General features: G+C 39.3%; 1 protein-coding gene across 8 annotated transcripts in view; it reads left to right on the plus strand.

Moving 5' to 3' along the window:
• Positions 1-13,991, plus strand: part of kcnq2a (potassium voltage-gated channel, KQT-like subfamily, member 2a) — a 29,158-nt gene that overhangs the window by 2,392 nt on the left and 12,775 nt on the right. For all 8 annotated transcript variants that reach the window (XR_002042699.2, XM_019270888.2, XM_019270889.2 and 5 more), the window contains exons 2-7: positions 9,425-9,515; positions 9,599-9,725; positions 10,156-10,331; positions 11,517-11,642; positions 11,808-11,918; positions 13,854-13,949. Coding sequence is in view for 7 of the 8 variants with exons in the window: in XM_019270888.2 (XP_019126433.2) it covers positions 9,425-9,515; positions 9,599-9,725; positions 10,156-10,331; positions 11,517-11,642; positions 11,808-11,918; positions 13,854-13,949 (727 nt within the window). In the remaining variant the exon portion in view is untranslated. The remainder of the gene's footprint in view (positions 1-9,424; positions 9,516-9,598; positions 9,726-10,155; positions 10,332-11,516; positions 11,643-11,807; positions 11,919-13,853; positions 13,950-13,991) is intronic.

Consider the following 13,991-nt stretch of genomic DNA (forward strand, 5'->3'; position numbering starts at 1 on the left):
TTATTTCTGCTCCGAAAGACAAAAGATGTTCGGGAGAACAAAATGACACCAACTACCTTGAACTGACAAAGACCACACAGCAAAATGTGCTTGTGCTCAGAAAACAGCTGTTTTCTTTTTGACGGATAACCTCCTGAAATGTTGGGCAGGTGTTTTTCTCCTCCAGCTCGTTTGTAATAGGTACTCATGTTCCAATATGTGGTTACGTGTTCCAATACGTTCCAATACGTGGAACATGAGTACCTACATCTACTCTCAGTACTCTCAATACTCTGTCTTGCTGCCTCTCGTCTCGCTCTCTCTCACTCTGTCTATCTATCTTGCTGTCTGAGACCAAGGCCGCTCTTCCCCTCCTGTTCTGTCGCTGGTCCAACATCAGTTAAAAGGAAGAGAGAGAGTGATCCACAGTCAAGGATATTCATGTGGATCTGAATCTTTAGAAAAACACGTCATCCTGTAACTGTCTGTGAACACTTTGAATCCTTATAAGTGCAAGAGAAAAATGAAAAATCCTTCTACCGCAAAGACTTCTGCTGTCAGAATAGTTCAGCATGTCTCTGGTCTTTGTTGATACCAATTCTAAAAGGAGGGACAACTTGCGAACTTGTTTCTAGCTACAGCTTGACATCCTATACTGATCCATCCAAGGAATAGTATGTTCCTGCACTGTTACATAGATCAGGGCTCTGATATCTCCACTAAACTGGCTTCAAGACAAGCCTCGTCACTGTGCGCTCTCTTGCAAGAAGCACCAGGTGTGTGAGAAACACCTAGGGGGCCTCTGCAGCCGAAACATGACAAAATGTGTCAGTTCTGCACCAAAGTGGAACAGGAGACTGCTCGTGACGAGAACAGCAAGGAGACGAGGGCAAAACAGAAGAGTTCACAAGGTGTTCAATTAGTGAAAACAAAATAAATGCTTCTGTTCAGCTTTATTCACAAAGTGATTTAGAGAGACAGATTGAGGACATGGTCCAGTTATTCACTATTCTGCTGAGCTGGCCAGCTGAAGACAAACTGGGAAGCAATAAGGCGAGGATGGTAGCAGACAGATGCTGGCTGCCAAGCTGCTGAGATGTGATCAAGTGGTCTAGTTTAGGAGAAGATGGGTCTAAATGCTGAGTCCTGTCATTGGGTATGATTAGGAGTGGATTGTGTCCCACTGTGATTTTGATGAGAAGCCCCAGCAAGCTGTTAGGACCTTTTAATAATTAATAATGTTGTCCTTCATGGTGTTGACATGAGAGCTCCCATAAGATACACAAATTCAAAACTGCTACAGCCTTCTTTTCTTTTTTTTTTCTGGCAATGAGCAGTTAGCTCATGGTCACTATGTTTCTGTGAAACTGACTTTACTGAGTCATGTTTATGACTATTCCTCATTTGTTCTACTGATACAGTATGTTTTAGTATTTATCATCAACCTGATGATATCACTTGTGTCTACAGAGGCTGCTGTCAGCAGGTTACAGAAGCTAACTTTAAATTTGTTTCTTACAGTGTTATCAATTCAGTGATGAAAGTCGTAATGGGGCTTAATTACTCAAGGCCAACTCACTGTCAATCAAATAATAGCACAAAGTGGGTTTTTTTAAGGTTCAAAGGTCCAATGTGTAAGATAACCACCTAAAAAATAACAATAGCTAAGTGTTTGTTACCTGTTACGGAGTCAGCCATGTTGAGCCGAAGGTGATGCAATCCGCAACCACACCTAGATGTTAGATGTCACTAAATCCTACATACCGGCCCTTTAAAACAGCTTTAATCCATATTTTGTTGTTGGGTATTGGGTTGCTGATTGAGTATTTCATGTTTTATGTTGAAAGAGTTTTCCCTAAGGTGTCTTGTGTTACTTTACTTCCTGCCTTTGTCTTTTTTCCACCTGTTTTCTGTTTCACCTCTGTTCACTAAGTTACTTACTTGTATTCAGGCCATGTGTTTTCTCTCTTTCCTTTGTCCTATCGTCTGTATACATTTTCCAGTCCTTTGTTCCATCTTTGTGCTTTTTCCTGTCTTCATGCTCCCAGTCTTTCTAAATTCTGGATTTTTGGTTGGTTGGATTTACCTTGGATTAGTGGATTTAGTTGTTTAGTTTCAACCTGTTCAGTAAGTTATTATTGTTACATTCTGTTTACTTAATCTACCTGTCTCCATTTGGGTTCACTTTTTGAAATAAACTGTGACATATTTCTGTTTTCAGAGCAATCTTTTATTATAGAGTTTTATAGCATCTTCTAGCTCATTGTTTTGGTCCCCAACTTTACTGTCTTGGTTCAGTCTCACTGGTTTAATGACATTTTGTTTTGAATGTGCCTATTTTTATTTTATTTAATTTTTTCAGTGGAAAGGCTCTGGTAAACTGACTGTACACTTCCTGCTGAGCTCCAAATGCCAACCAGACAAAGTTAGGGACTGGTTGGGAAATATAGTGCAGCATTTATCAGCTAAAGAACGTGTTATTTTCCTCAGAGGTGGGTAGAGACCAAAAACAGAGCTATAAGGACTATGACCTACATTTGTCAGATGGACAATTCCATCCATTTTTGGTGAATGTGTACTACTTTAGATTGCCTTAGCATATCTAAACACACTTTGGAGAGTCTGATTTGACATAAAAAACATATAATTGTTTATTTTATCATTTGAATGAAATGGTATTTCTGTAATTGTACTGCTGCTACATGTATCCACTCTGTATATTCTACATCTACTGGAATCTGTCCTGGAAGAAGGATCTCTCTATTGCTTTCTCCCTTTTCTCCCATCCTTTCTTTCCTTATCTAAGCCGAATTCACAGGACTATCATAATCTATCACAATCTTGGAGATGACATTCAATATTACACCAAATAATAAAGTCATCTACTTGCGCTGATTTTGCAGATCCATAGATACCTAGAACATTATCTGGTGCTCCTCCAAGCTTCTTGTTTTTGCCACAATTTTGTAAGTTTAGCAACTTTTCCACATAAAAAAAATGCAAACTCACTTGAATTGAACTTCCTTAATTTTCATTGTATATTAGATTGTTTGCTGATATAGTTTTCACTTGGCAGACTGCTCTAAAACTAGAGTGAAACTAGAGTGCATGTTTGGTAGATATATTGTTCTCTTTCTTGGTTTATTTCTTAATACAGAATACTCTTTACTTTACTTTATTCTAGACATGCAACATACAAGAAGTGAAGACTTCTTTTTCTAAAACAGGAAAGCCTCTTTTGGTATTTCCTGGCTGCTCTAAATGCTACCTGCACTGCAAGGTACCTCGGTGGCTCATAAGGAACACAATGACAGCAGGTAGCTACACTAGCAGGGTCACTCATGTATTTATTTACACAAGATAAGTGCCTCAGAAAGTCATCATCACCCTCAATCATCTGCCCCCCTGAGGAGCCCGCAAAGTGGACGCCGCAGTGCAGGCACATGGTTTTCACAGGCACTATTTGCTTAGTGAAAAATTCCCCCCTTCCTTATTTGCTCTCGAGTTCGTCACAGTCTAAATTTAGCGTGATGAGTATGTCTCAGTGGGCAATGTTGTGCTGAGAGGGGCAAATCAATGTTTCTTTATCTGCAGCTCAGGAGGAAATGCAGGCTTTTCTGCTTCCAACAACAGCCCCCTCCGTTTGATTGATCAATCGTCACGTTCCTACTGATGTTGTCTGGACCTCTGTGGCAACAAGTGGATGTGTGTGTGTTTCTGCCCGTGGCTGTTTGTCTACTCTGAAGATGTGATTTTCACACTAAGTGGATTTTTATTGGGGACAGAGATGGAAATCAAGATGAGAGGACATATAAATAGAACTCTGTCACATCAGTGTCTGTGACCATAGAGCTCTATTTAGTCGGTGCATGTGGCAGAATTTTACTTTTTTTGTAGAAGAAGCATCAATGTATCTCACTGAGAAAAAATCAGAAACAATTGATCATCCTTCTATAACTGGGCCAATAGAATGAGAAGTAATTTGTGATGACACTATTAACAGAATATAGTAGAAATTGATTAAAACACATACCAGTGTATAAACAACTCAAAAAAGAATCATGTTTTTGTATCTTAGAATGAAATTTTTATATCTATAGATGCTTCAGGTCCCCTTCCATGGTGTCAGCCATGTTTAACCAAAGGCAATCCGCAACTACACCTAGATGCTACTAAATCCGACTCACTAATCCATATTTTGTCATGGTTGTTGGTTGGTGGTTTCCTGTTTAATGTTGAAAGACTTTTTCCTAGGGTGTACCTTTTAGAATCAACCTTTTATATCGACAGACATTGCAGGTCCTCTTCCACAGAGTCCATCATATTGAAATGCAGTGTTTCTGCAGTAGCGCAGAACAGACAAACCTGATCTGGATCGGGCTTTTTCCATTTTTTGCCCATTTCACAGCCATCATAATTACTCCTTCATGCTAGCAGGAGGATGGTGACATGATGGGGTTTTAATCAATAGCTACACCCGTTCCACTAAATCATACACACTGGTCCTTTAAAATTAACCACTAAATATTTTGGGACATACTCTTTGCTTTCTTGCACTCTTATGTCATGTATGCATAATATAAAGGCACAGCTAGGCTCATTAGCATCAATGCTAGAAACATGGAGAAACAGCTAGCCTGGCTCTGTTCAAAGATGGAAAACCAAGTTCACTGAACACAAGCTAACCAGATACTGATTAAAGTAATTTCACATTACAAATAATAATCTTGTCTAACTTCATGGAAGAAAGGTATTTCCTATGTTTTATTCAAATAGAAAATTGGTCCCTTAACACAATTTCATAGTTTGTATCATGCATAGGCCTCCGACTGTAGTCAGACACTCTAAATTACCCTCCATATCCTGACAAGACCTCATGTATATTTGACCATGTCTCCCAGCAAAACTTTCTCACAGACAGTATGATGGAGAGGTGTGAATGAATCTGCTGATGCCAAAGGGAATGATAGGCGAGTAGCTGTGGAAGCTTTGTTGGACTGCTCCAGGAGACAGGTTCTGTCCCGCTCCTTTATCAGCATTGTCATTAGTAGGTACTGATGAGCTTGGCAAGGTCGATTCAGTAAAGTTACATAAACTGATGTCCAATTAGACTTGCAGAAAGCCAACTTCTTTGTCCGCAACATTTAATTTCAGTGGTTATATGTGAGGAATAAAAATAGATCTGCTTTAATTTTAGAATAAGTAGGAGCCTTTTGTTATTTTGATACTACATGGAGTTAATTACTGGAAGAAAGATACAACCCCCACAACAATGTAAAGAGCTGAACTGATTTTATGCACTCTCATAGTGCAAGTTACAGCAAACTTGCTTCAGATGGTAAAATGGCAAGTGACTGTGACAAGTCAAAGTGTTGTAAATGACAAGTTATGAAGTATCTGACTGACAGACCTTAAGGTACCTTCTGACTGCAGCTGAAAAGACAGGAAACTGTCTATGTTTTTATACAATGTTTTTTCTGGAGCAAAAGAAATCATTTGAATCCCTTAGAGATCAAGACCAGTTCAAAGCCTTTTTCAGTGGATATAAAAACTGTATCTTTACTTTTGCTGGAGCAGGAGGAGGAGATGAAGGTAATCATTTAGGCATTGATGCTGAACAGAGATAGAAAGGTATTTTTGGCATTGCTGGCATATATGCTATATGACATATGAAGAACACTAGAAGAGCAATCTGTCAAAAGTACTGCAAAATTGAGTGATTGAAGAAGAAGAAAGCTAAATTATACACTGACTGATTAGACCAGAGAAACCTTTCAACAGCGTAAAGCAGTACTGGTCACTGAGACATGTTTTTTGAGCTGTAAACTAAATTTTATGACTGTACATCAATGATGTGGTAATGATGGTGGTAATCCTGACATCTGACCTCCCAAATTAATAAAAATCAGCATTTAATAGGTTAAAAAATGGCTCAATATGCCATCTACTGTTTTAAATCACCCTGAACCTTTTAAGGCCAATGCTGACATAGAGTTTGTGGTCTGGACTACATCCTTTTACTTGATGATGATCCCATGATACCAGCAGACTCTCAGATATGATACGATACAATACGATAATTTTGCAAACTGCAAACAAGGTCAATTGTGACTCTTTCTATTAAGAATTTTTGATCATTAGAGATTTTTATATTTGTAAAATCTAAGCCTTTTTCCTGAGCATGTAAATAATCTGTAATGTGGGCCCTGTAACCCGGAAGCAAACCTGGAAACTAGAAAACCTTTTGTACCGGGTTTACTAGGCCAGCAATTCTAATTGGATTGAATCTTTGGGTCCAGTATCCAGTTCTATAGTACATTCATGGAAAAATGATAGATGCGTACTGTGCAGGCTCCTTCTGCATTTTTAAAATCTGTGGCAGGGACAGTGATAGCAGATTTTGTGGGTGCAGTGAACACTTCAATTATCCAAACTATACAGACAAGCTGCAGCCTTAAAGCAGAATGTAATAATAGCTTTCTTGATGCATGAAGAGCTCACTTTTCCCAAGCAAGCCTTGAATGCTGTTGTCATCAATGATGTATGAGAAGCCAAAAACACACATATGCTGTAGATGTAAGAGAGAATGACCTCAATCTAACCCGACAAAGTAAAAGGTACAGAAATGTGCTGAGCTCATTTAGCTTTTTTTTGCTGGCTTTAGATCTTTATGCCACTCATGAAGAATAATAAAGAATATCATAACGAATCAGCTCACGGACCTCACTTCTGCTACACACCATTGATCTCTGCTGCTTCACTCTGAATGGCTGACTGCCAGTGGCTGCTGCCAAGAGTTTAGCATGCCAAAACAGAAACTACCGCAGCAGAAAAAGAGAAATCAGGTGAGCTGCAGTTGAAAGCTCAAATAAATTCTAGTAAAAAAAAGTTTTGTTATTATTATTATTTAAAAAACATTAAAATGATCCAGGGAGGATTGATGAGGGCTAGATGAAGGATAATGGAAAGTAAGTGCTTAGATGACCTTGCGCATCAGAATGTTCAGCCAGATTCACTCAGCCAGAATTTTATGGAATTTAGGCTTCCTGGAAGGGAAGACTCTGAGGCAGACTATGACTGAGACGACCTGTTAACTATATCGAGATTAAGACAAGAAAGACATTTATCTTGTACACTTGTATTATCAGAGTTAAACTTTAGCTTATTGTGTCTGAACTACTGAACAGATTATTGTCAGATCGAAAAAAAAAAAAAGTCTTCTTAACATGTGAAGCAAGTTTTAAAATTGTTTGGATTTGGAATAATAAAGTAAAGATCAGTTCTAAGTAAAGATCACCTTTAGTTTGATATGCTGACAGGATCCAGTGTCAGAGCTGGGCTCTTTCCAGGCCTTAGTGAAATTTTGACATGATGACCCCCCTGCACATTTTTAAAACTGCACAAATCAATATTTTTCTGTGAATAATGGATGAAATCACTATGTCTAATAAAAAAGGTGTTTCTAGTGACAAACCCTAAAAGAGTTATCACCCAACTCTGCTGTGTTTTTACCTCTTTTAGCCATAGACAGTATAAAGAATGGAGCTTGTATACATGATGTCACTAACAGGTTTCTGAAGAGCCATTGTAAAGCTCAAAGTGTGGTGGCACTGGCCGCCTTCCAGCTAATCTAAAAATGAGCAAAGAGGTTGATCGTCGGTGGAGCTGAGACAGACAGAATGAAGCCTGGGTGCTCAAACAAGCCATCTGTAACTGCACCCACCATACAGCAAATAAACGCTTTATTAAACCATGTCTGCCGGAGGTGTAAATAGGTATTACTTCAGCCATAACAAACACCATACAACTTTCTGCATCATTTAAACCAACTGATGTAATATAATAATAAGGCAAATGATAGGTGAGTACCCGTGCAATATCTTAGTTTTCCTTAATTAAACCGGACACTACATATGTATGCTATGTCTCACAGCAAAAACGATAATCACATATCTATACAGTAAACTACATCTCTTCCATGGAGCATGGGCTCATTGGTGTAACACCTGATCTCATTCTGAGGAGATACTTACTGTCATTCCGCAGTATCTCTACTATGATTAATGCCAGTTGAGCCTGCGTCTTTTAAAATTCTGCATTGTCCCAGTATTGGGTTTCACCAGGCACTCTCCATTAGCTCGGCTTCTGGATTCCTTCCAGAAGATCTTTTCTGAAGAAAGTCCCTGAGGTCGGGCCCTGCTGTTTCTCTTCCTCCTCAGTTCACATGTTATCTTCCATCCAATAAAGTGCTCGGCTGATGGTCTCAGTCAGTCCTCTCAAGGTGCGGCTGCAGAATTGATTTGTCTTCTAAACCTCTTTAATGTCTTAGAATCACATTCATCTACTTAAAACCCTCAACCACCACTTTTCATTTCAAGGAGTAGTTGGTTTTATTTTTTATTGTTTGGTTAATGGTGTTTGTGATGTTAATGTCTTAACAAAGACTTCTGATTAATTTCACATCCTATGCTGAAAAAACTTAATATAATAAACGTTACTAACTACTTCTACAGAAGGCAGATAATGTTGTTTAGACCTTCGAAGGAAGTTCTGTTGTTTTTTCTTTCTTTCCAGTGAGTAGCCATGACTGACACAGCCTGTAAGCACACTCACTCTGTCTAATGAGACCAGACACACAGAAGCAGGTTAACGGCTGATGTTACTCTATGTTCTCACACTTACAGGTTATAGGATCTCGGCTACACACACCAGGTCATTTAAGGTTTCCTATATGAAACTGTAGCATGACTGAATTTAGTTCATTCAGAGAAAATCTGTTTTACAAATGAGCACTCACCTTACGTCATTTTTCTTTCTTATTTACTCACCAGTTGACTTATTTACTCATTTGAACTGAGCTGCTGCTGTCCCTGCAGTTTGGCTTGTTTCCACTAATAAAGGCACCACCCAGGATCTGCAGCTCTGATTATTAATTCAGTCCCCACTTAAGCTTTAGGATTTGATTAGCAGATGGTACATTATGCTATCATAGCCATCACAACAGCTGAAGATTAAATCCAATGTGGAAATGTGTGGTTGATCCCTAATGGTCTTGCTGTACATATAGCTATAATTTTAATTTATTATGTTTTTAACCAAATAAGTTGTCCCACTGATAACTGTTGACAGTTCTGTCTTTTTAAAGTAATTGTTCCATCCATGGAATATTCAGACATATGGACGTCTTGAGTTGGGTCTTGACCCGTAACACACACCACCTGCTTCAAACACTGAATGCACAAAATTTGGATTTTGTGGTCTAATTGACAAGCATAGTGGTTAGCAATCCCTTGGAAAGTCCTCACTGACATTGCAGATGTTTTGTCCATATGTTTCAACATCAAGCCAGCTGTTTTGCTAAATATACTGAGCGTCCTACCTGTATCTAAGATAGGTAACATAGATAAGCAATGACTGTTTGTGTATGTTTTCCTATGTCTTCCAGCTTCCTCTTGGTCTTCTCCTGTCTCATACTTTCAGTCTTTGCCACCATCAAAGAGTTCAAAAATAGCTCAGAGAGTGCCTTGTACATCCTGGTAGGTATCATGTCAGCTGTAATCCTACACTCGTTGCATACTGTACATCCATGTCACATGTCCACCATCTCGATTTCTTTCAGGAAATTGTGACCATCGTGGTGTTTGGAGTGGAATACATTGTAAGGATATGGGCTGCTGGCTGCTGCTGTCGATACAGAGGATGGAGAGGGAGGCTCAAATTTGCCAGAAAGCCTTTCTGTGTCATAGGTGAGAAAACAGGGTCGGCTTGTGTTTTGCTGGCTGTCATTTTGTCACCTTGCTCTCTCAGAAGTACATAGCACAAGACACATAACTGTGTTTTTCCATTCCCTCAATTTTCAAGTGCCAGAGAGATATGAGTGAGGATATGATAACCATGCCTCATGCTTTCATGTAATTTGCAGCATTACCTTGAGGTTATGCTCAAGACAAGGTGAAACTAGATTTGTTACCACAGAAACCTCAATGGAAATTTGATACTTATACTAGTTACCCTCAAGTAATGGGGTCAATGATCAATTGAAAGAAAGGTGATCCTCATCGTACACAGTAAAGTGTTGTTAATTCAGTCTGATGTGATCAGGAATATACTTGCTCTGGCTCCTCTGCTTCACAGCCAGGGTAGAATTCTCATAATTGTGTTTCACTGTCTCTCCAGACATTATGGTGCTGATTGCCTCAGTATCTGTACTGGCAGCTGGATCTCAGGGCAATGTTTTTGCCACCTCGGCCATCAGGAGTCTGAGGTTCCTGCAGATCCTGCGCATGCTGCGTATGGACCGCCGTGGAGGAACATGGAAGCTGCTTGGATCTGTAGTTTATGCACACAGCAAGGTGAAGCGTTTAATTCACTGAAGGTTCACTCGGAGTAGACTGCTCTCTTACTGAAATACCTAATAAAACTGTTTTGATTTGAGAGTGGGTATTATCAGCCACACAAATCGGATGAACGCTGCAGTTAAAACCAATGAAGGCAGAGGTTTTTCAACCAAAGAGGCATTGTTACACAGTAGAGTACTCTTCTTATGTCTGATTATTTTTGTCTACATCCAGCATATTTTTAGGAAAATAAATAAATAATTGTCCAGCTTTAGAAAGAGTAATGTCTGAAATTTGGCTCTCAGGTTACATACAGCCTATAAATAAGCTGTATGTTGCCTGAGAAGAAAAAACCCAGGGTAAAAATAGGGCTTTGAAAAGTGAAGGGAAAGTTAGGGGGACATGTCTCATCCATCCACAGTGGAAATTATGTCCTTGGGTGGCACCCTGTGAAAAATAAATGGTCAGTGCCGCCTTTTTTGCTTTTTCAAGGCTTCCTTATCATGATTGCAACACATGATGTCATCACCTGCACCTGTTATCTCTTTAGCAGTGTTCTCTTTCCCTGGAATCATACCATCACCCATATGTTGCTAAATACATTTAGATACTTGCTGTTAGCTAAGAAGATGATATGGCACAAATACAGGGGATCATTTCAGTTGTCTGAATGAGTCTAAATTTAAAAGTCTAACTCACTAACATCAGTTCAAGTCTATGTCTAACACTGAAAGTAAAAATGAATTCTCACATGGGTTTTGAACCATCAGAATTGAAGTGTAAGTGCTGCTCCCACTGTGCTAATAGCCTGATACACTATTTCCAGTCATGCCTCTTCCAAGTAATTCTGTCATGGTGAGGAAACATATTCTCGCAGATTTATTGTAATGAGCTTTGAAATAGAATGATTTACTTGCACTAATAAGCAGTGGAAAATGTGCAACCGGCCGTGCGTTTGTGTGTGATGTGGTGAGAAAGAGCGAGGAGCGGGTGTCTGGAGCAGAGTCGAGGGAAATAAAGACGCTTATGAAAGACTTGGTTTGCCACAGAGGGCATGCGACTCACATAATCATGTCCAATATCATTACACAATAGTTGTATTTACCAAATTACAGAGGTTGCAAGGCATTCTAGTTGACACTTTTCATCTCTCTATTACTTTAGCTCCCCTGATGTTTATTGTATTGGTTTTCTCTGTAGGAGCTCATCACAGCATGGTACATAGGCTTCCTTTGTCTCATCCTGGCTTCATTCCTTGTCTATTCTGTGGAAAAGGAGTCAAATGATGAGTTTGAGACCTATGCTGATGCTCTTTGGTGGGGACTGGTAAGACTAAACTGAAAAAACACAACAAAACATGGGTTGTCAGTATCAACATTACAATTTTCCAAAATTCTGTGATGCTATAAACTCATTTTATTAAGTTTTAACATCTACAACCCTTTACCACACCTCTCAAATCAAGGACTGACTGATTTATCTTTTCACCAGATCACTCTCACCACCATTGGTTATGGTGATAAGGTTCCAAAGACCTGGAATGGACGCTTGTTGGCAGCCACATTCAGCATGATTGGGGTGGCCTTCTTTGCACTTCCGGCTGTAAGTATGAGGCCTTGTAGAACTGCACTATGTTCATTTAGGCTCTCTCCATCATAATGTTAAGTGCTTATCGATGTGATGTTAATGCTTTGCGCAACGAAACAGATGTGTGTTCAGTGTAAGATGTGTTTTTCTTTGAATTTGAATTTTTAATTTCTATAGATGGCTCTTTGTTTTGTCTCTGTTTATAGCCTGTCATGCTAACTGCTCAGTTTTCCTTTTTTATTGAATCCAAACAATCAGAACATTAAACAATCTTTGGACAGGCACAGACTGCAATTTTTTACCAAATGCTGCTCTAGCTATAGGGCATTTTAGCACCTTTCAGCTCAGTGTTTTGGTTTTATGGCACATAACTTTTCTGTTCTGGTTGAGTCTCACTAGTGTCATTGCATTACATTTATGTCCAACTGTTTTCAGTGAAATAGTTCAGATAAACCAGCTGTACAGTACTTGCCCAGCATATAGAAGACTAAAAAAGTTAGGAACCAGCGGGGCAAGGTACTGTAACAGAGCATATATCAGCTAAAGAGCCAGATATTTCCCTCAGAAGTCCATAGAAACTCTTCCCTAAATGTACCCCTTCACAGATTTCCAACAAATCACTAGCTCATGAAAACAACCACAAACCAACAAACCAACTTTCAGTAACACTTCATTTGAAGAGGATATACATAAGCATTCATAACACCTACATACACATTACATGACACCTGACATAAACATAGACCTACATATCCAATCATAAATGCTTATTATATCACTTTCAATGTCAAATGTCAAAAGAGGTACATTTAGGTAAGAGTTACCTGGGGTCTCCAGTGCTGCTCAGAAGCTTATCTGAGCTGGAATTCTGGTCTCCCAAAGGAGGTAAGTCCATCACCCACTCAGTAAGACCAGGATGTAGTTGCATGTCCCTGCGTATTTGCACATGTGCATATGGCTGTATGGTACTCAGAGTCTGCAATTTAACCCAATAGTCTTTCTGTTGTTTCAAATCCGGTGTATATAACATTCTTAGATTCTCAAAACACAAAATGTAGAACACTGGACTGAAAATGAACATTCAGGAAATTATTACATTATAGGGTGCTACAGGGCTCAACAAAGAAGTACAGCCATAACATACCTTTATGACAGCAGGTATTTTGAGTTGTCACAGCAGTAAAAGCACACTATCAGTCATGGCACAGTAACATTTAATTGTACTTTAATTATATTGAACTACACAATACTATGGCCCTGGTCCTGGGTCGCTTAAATACAATGCAGCCATTGTTAATCACTTTTTTTAACTTCTGCTATGAAAAACATATATACTGCAAAAGTACTTTATATGGTATTGTGTACCAAATCCACATAGAAGTCTTCAGTCTTTTATGATCCCACTAGAGTCACTCAGAAATCAGCACTTTTGTCTGTTACATTATATTTGTCATTTGTGGTACTTAGGCAACTCCACAAAAACTCTGCCATTTTCTTCCATTTACATTCAGAAAGCTCTCATCTTCTGATGTTGCAATTCCAGTTGCTGGTGTATATAGTCAGCTGCTGTTAAATCTTTGCCGTTTCACTTGGGATTTGAAGTCAGACTCGGCAGCAAGCTTTGAGTAAGCAGCTAAGACCTGCTTAGTCTATCACACATTAAAAAACATGGATTGCTGTGTCAGCAGCAGTGAGTTAACAGGCAGGATACAGTCACTGCTTTTGCCACGCTGACTTGTGACTCATATTTCTATTACCCTGAAGCTTTGCAGAGAAGTGAAAGTCTGTGGTATTATTACATTGGATTGGCTCACTCTGTTGTGCAAAGGTTCTACATGGTCTTGGAGGAGACAGTTTGCTGTTGTTGCACTTTCAACCTCTGGCCTGTAGAGGTCCCTAAACGTCACTGATCACTTTATGGTCTCTCTGCTTCACTCTGAATCTGTGCAGGGCATCCTGGGTTCTGGTTTTGCTCTCAAAGTCCAAGAGCAACACAGACAGAAACATTTTGAGAAGAGACGTAACCCTGCAGCAGGCCTCATCCAGGTATATGTGCAAGAAAAACTGTATATAACCACATATTTCAGA

Source organism: Larimichthys crocea, chromosome XV (assembly GCF_000972845.2).
Source record: "Larimichthys crocea isolate SSNF chromosome XV, L_crocea_2.0, whole genome shotgun sequence".
NCBI classification, from domain to species: domain Eukaryota; kingdom Metazoa; phylum Chordata; class Actinopteri; family Sciaenidae; genus Larimichthys; species Larimichthys crocea.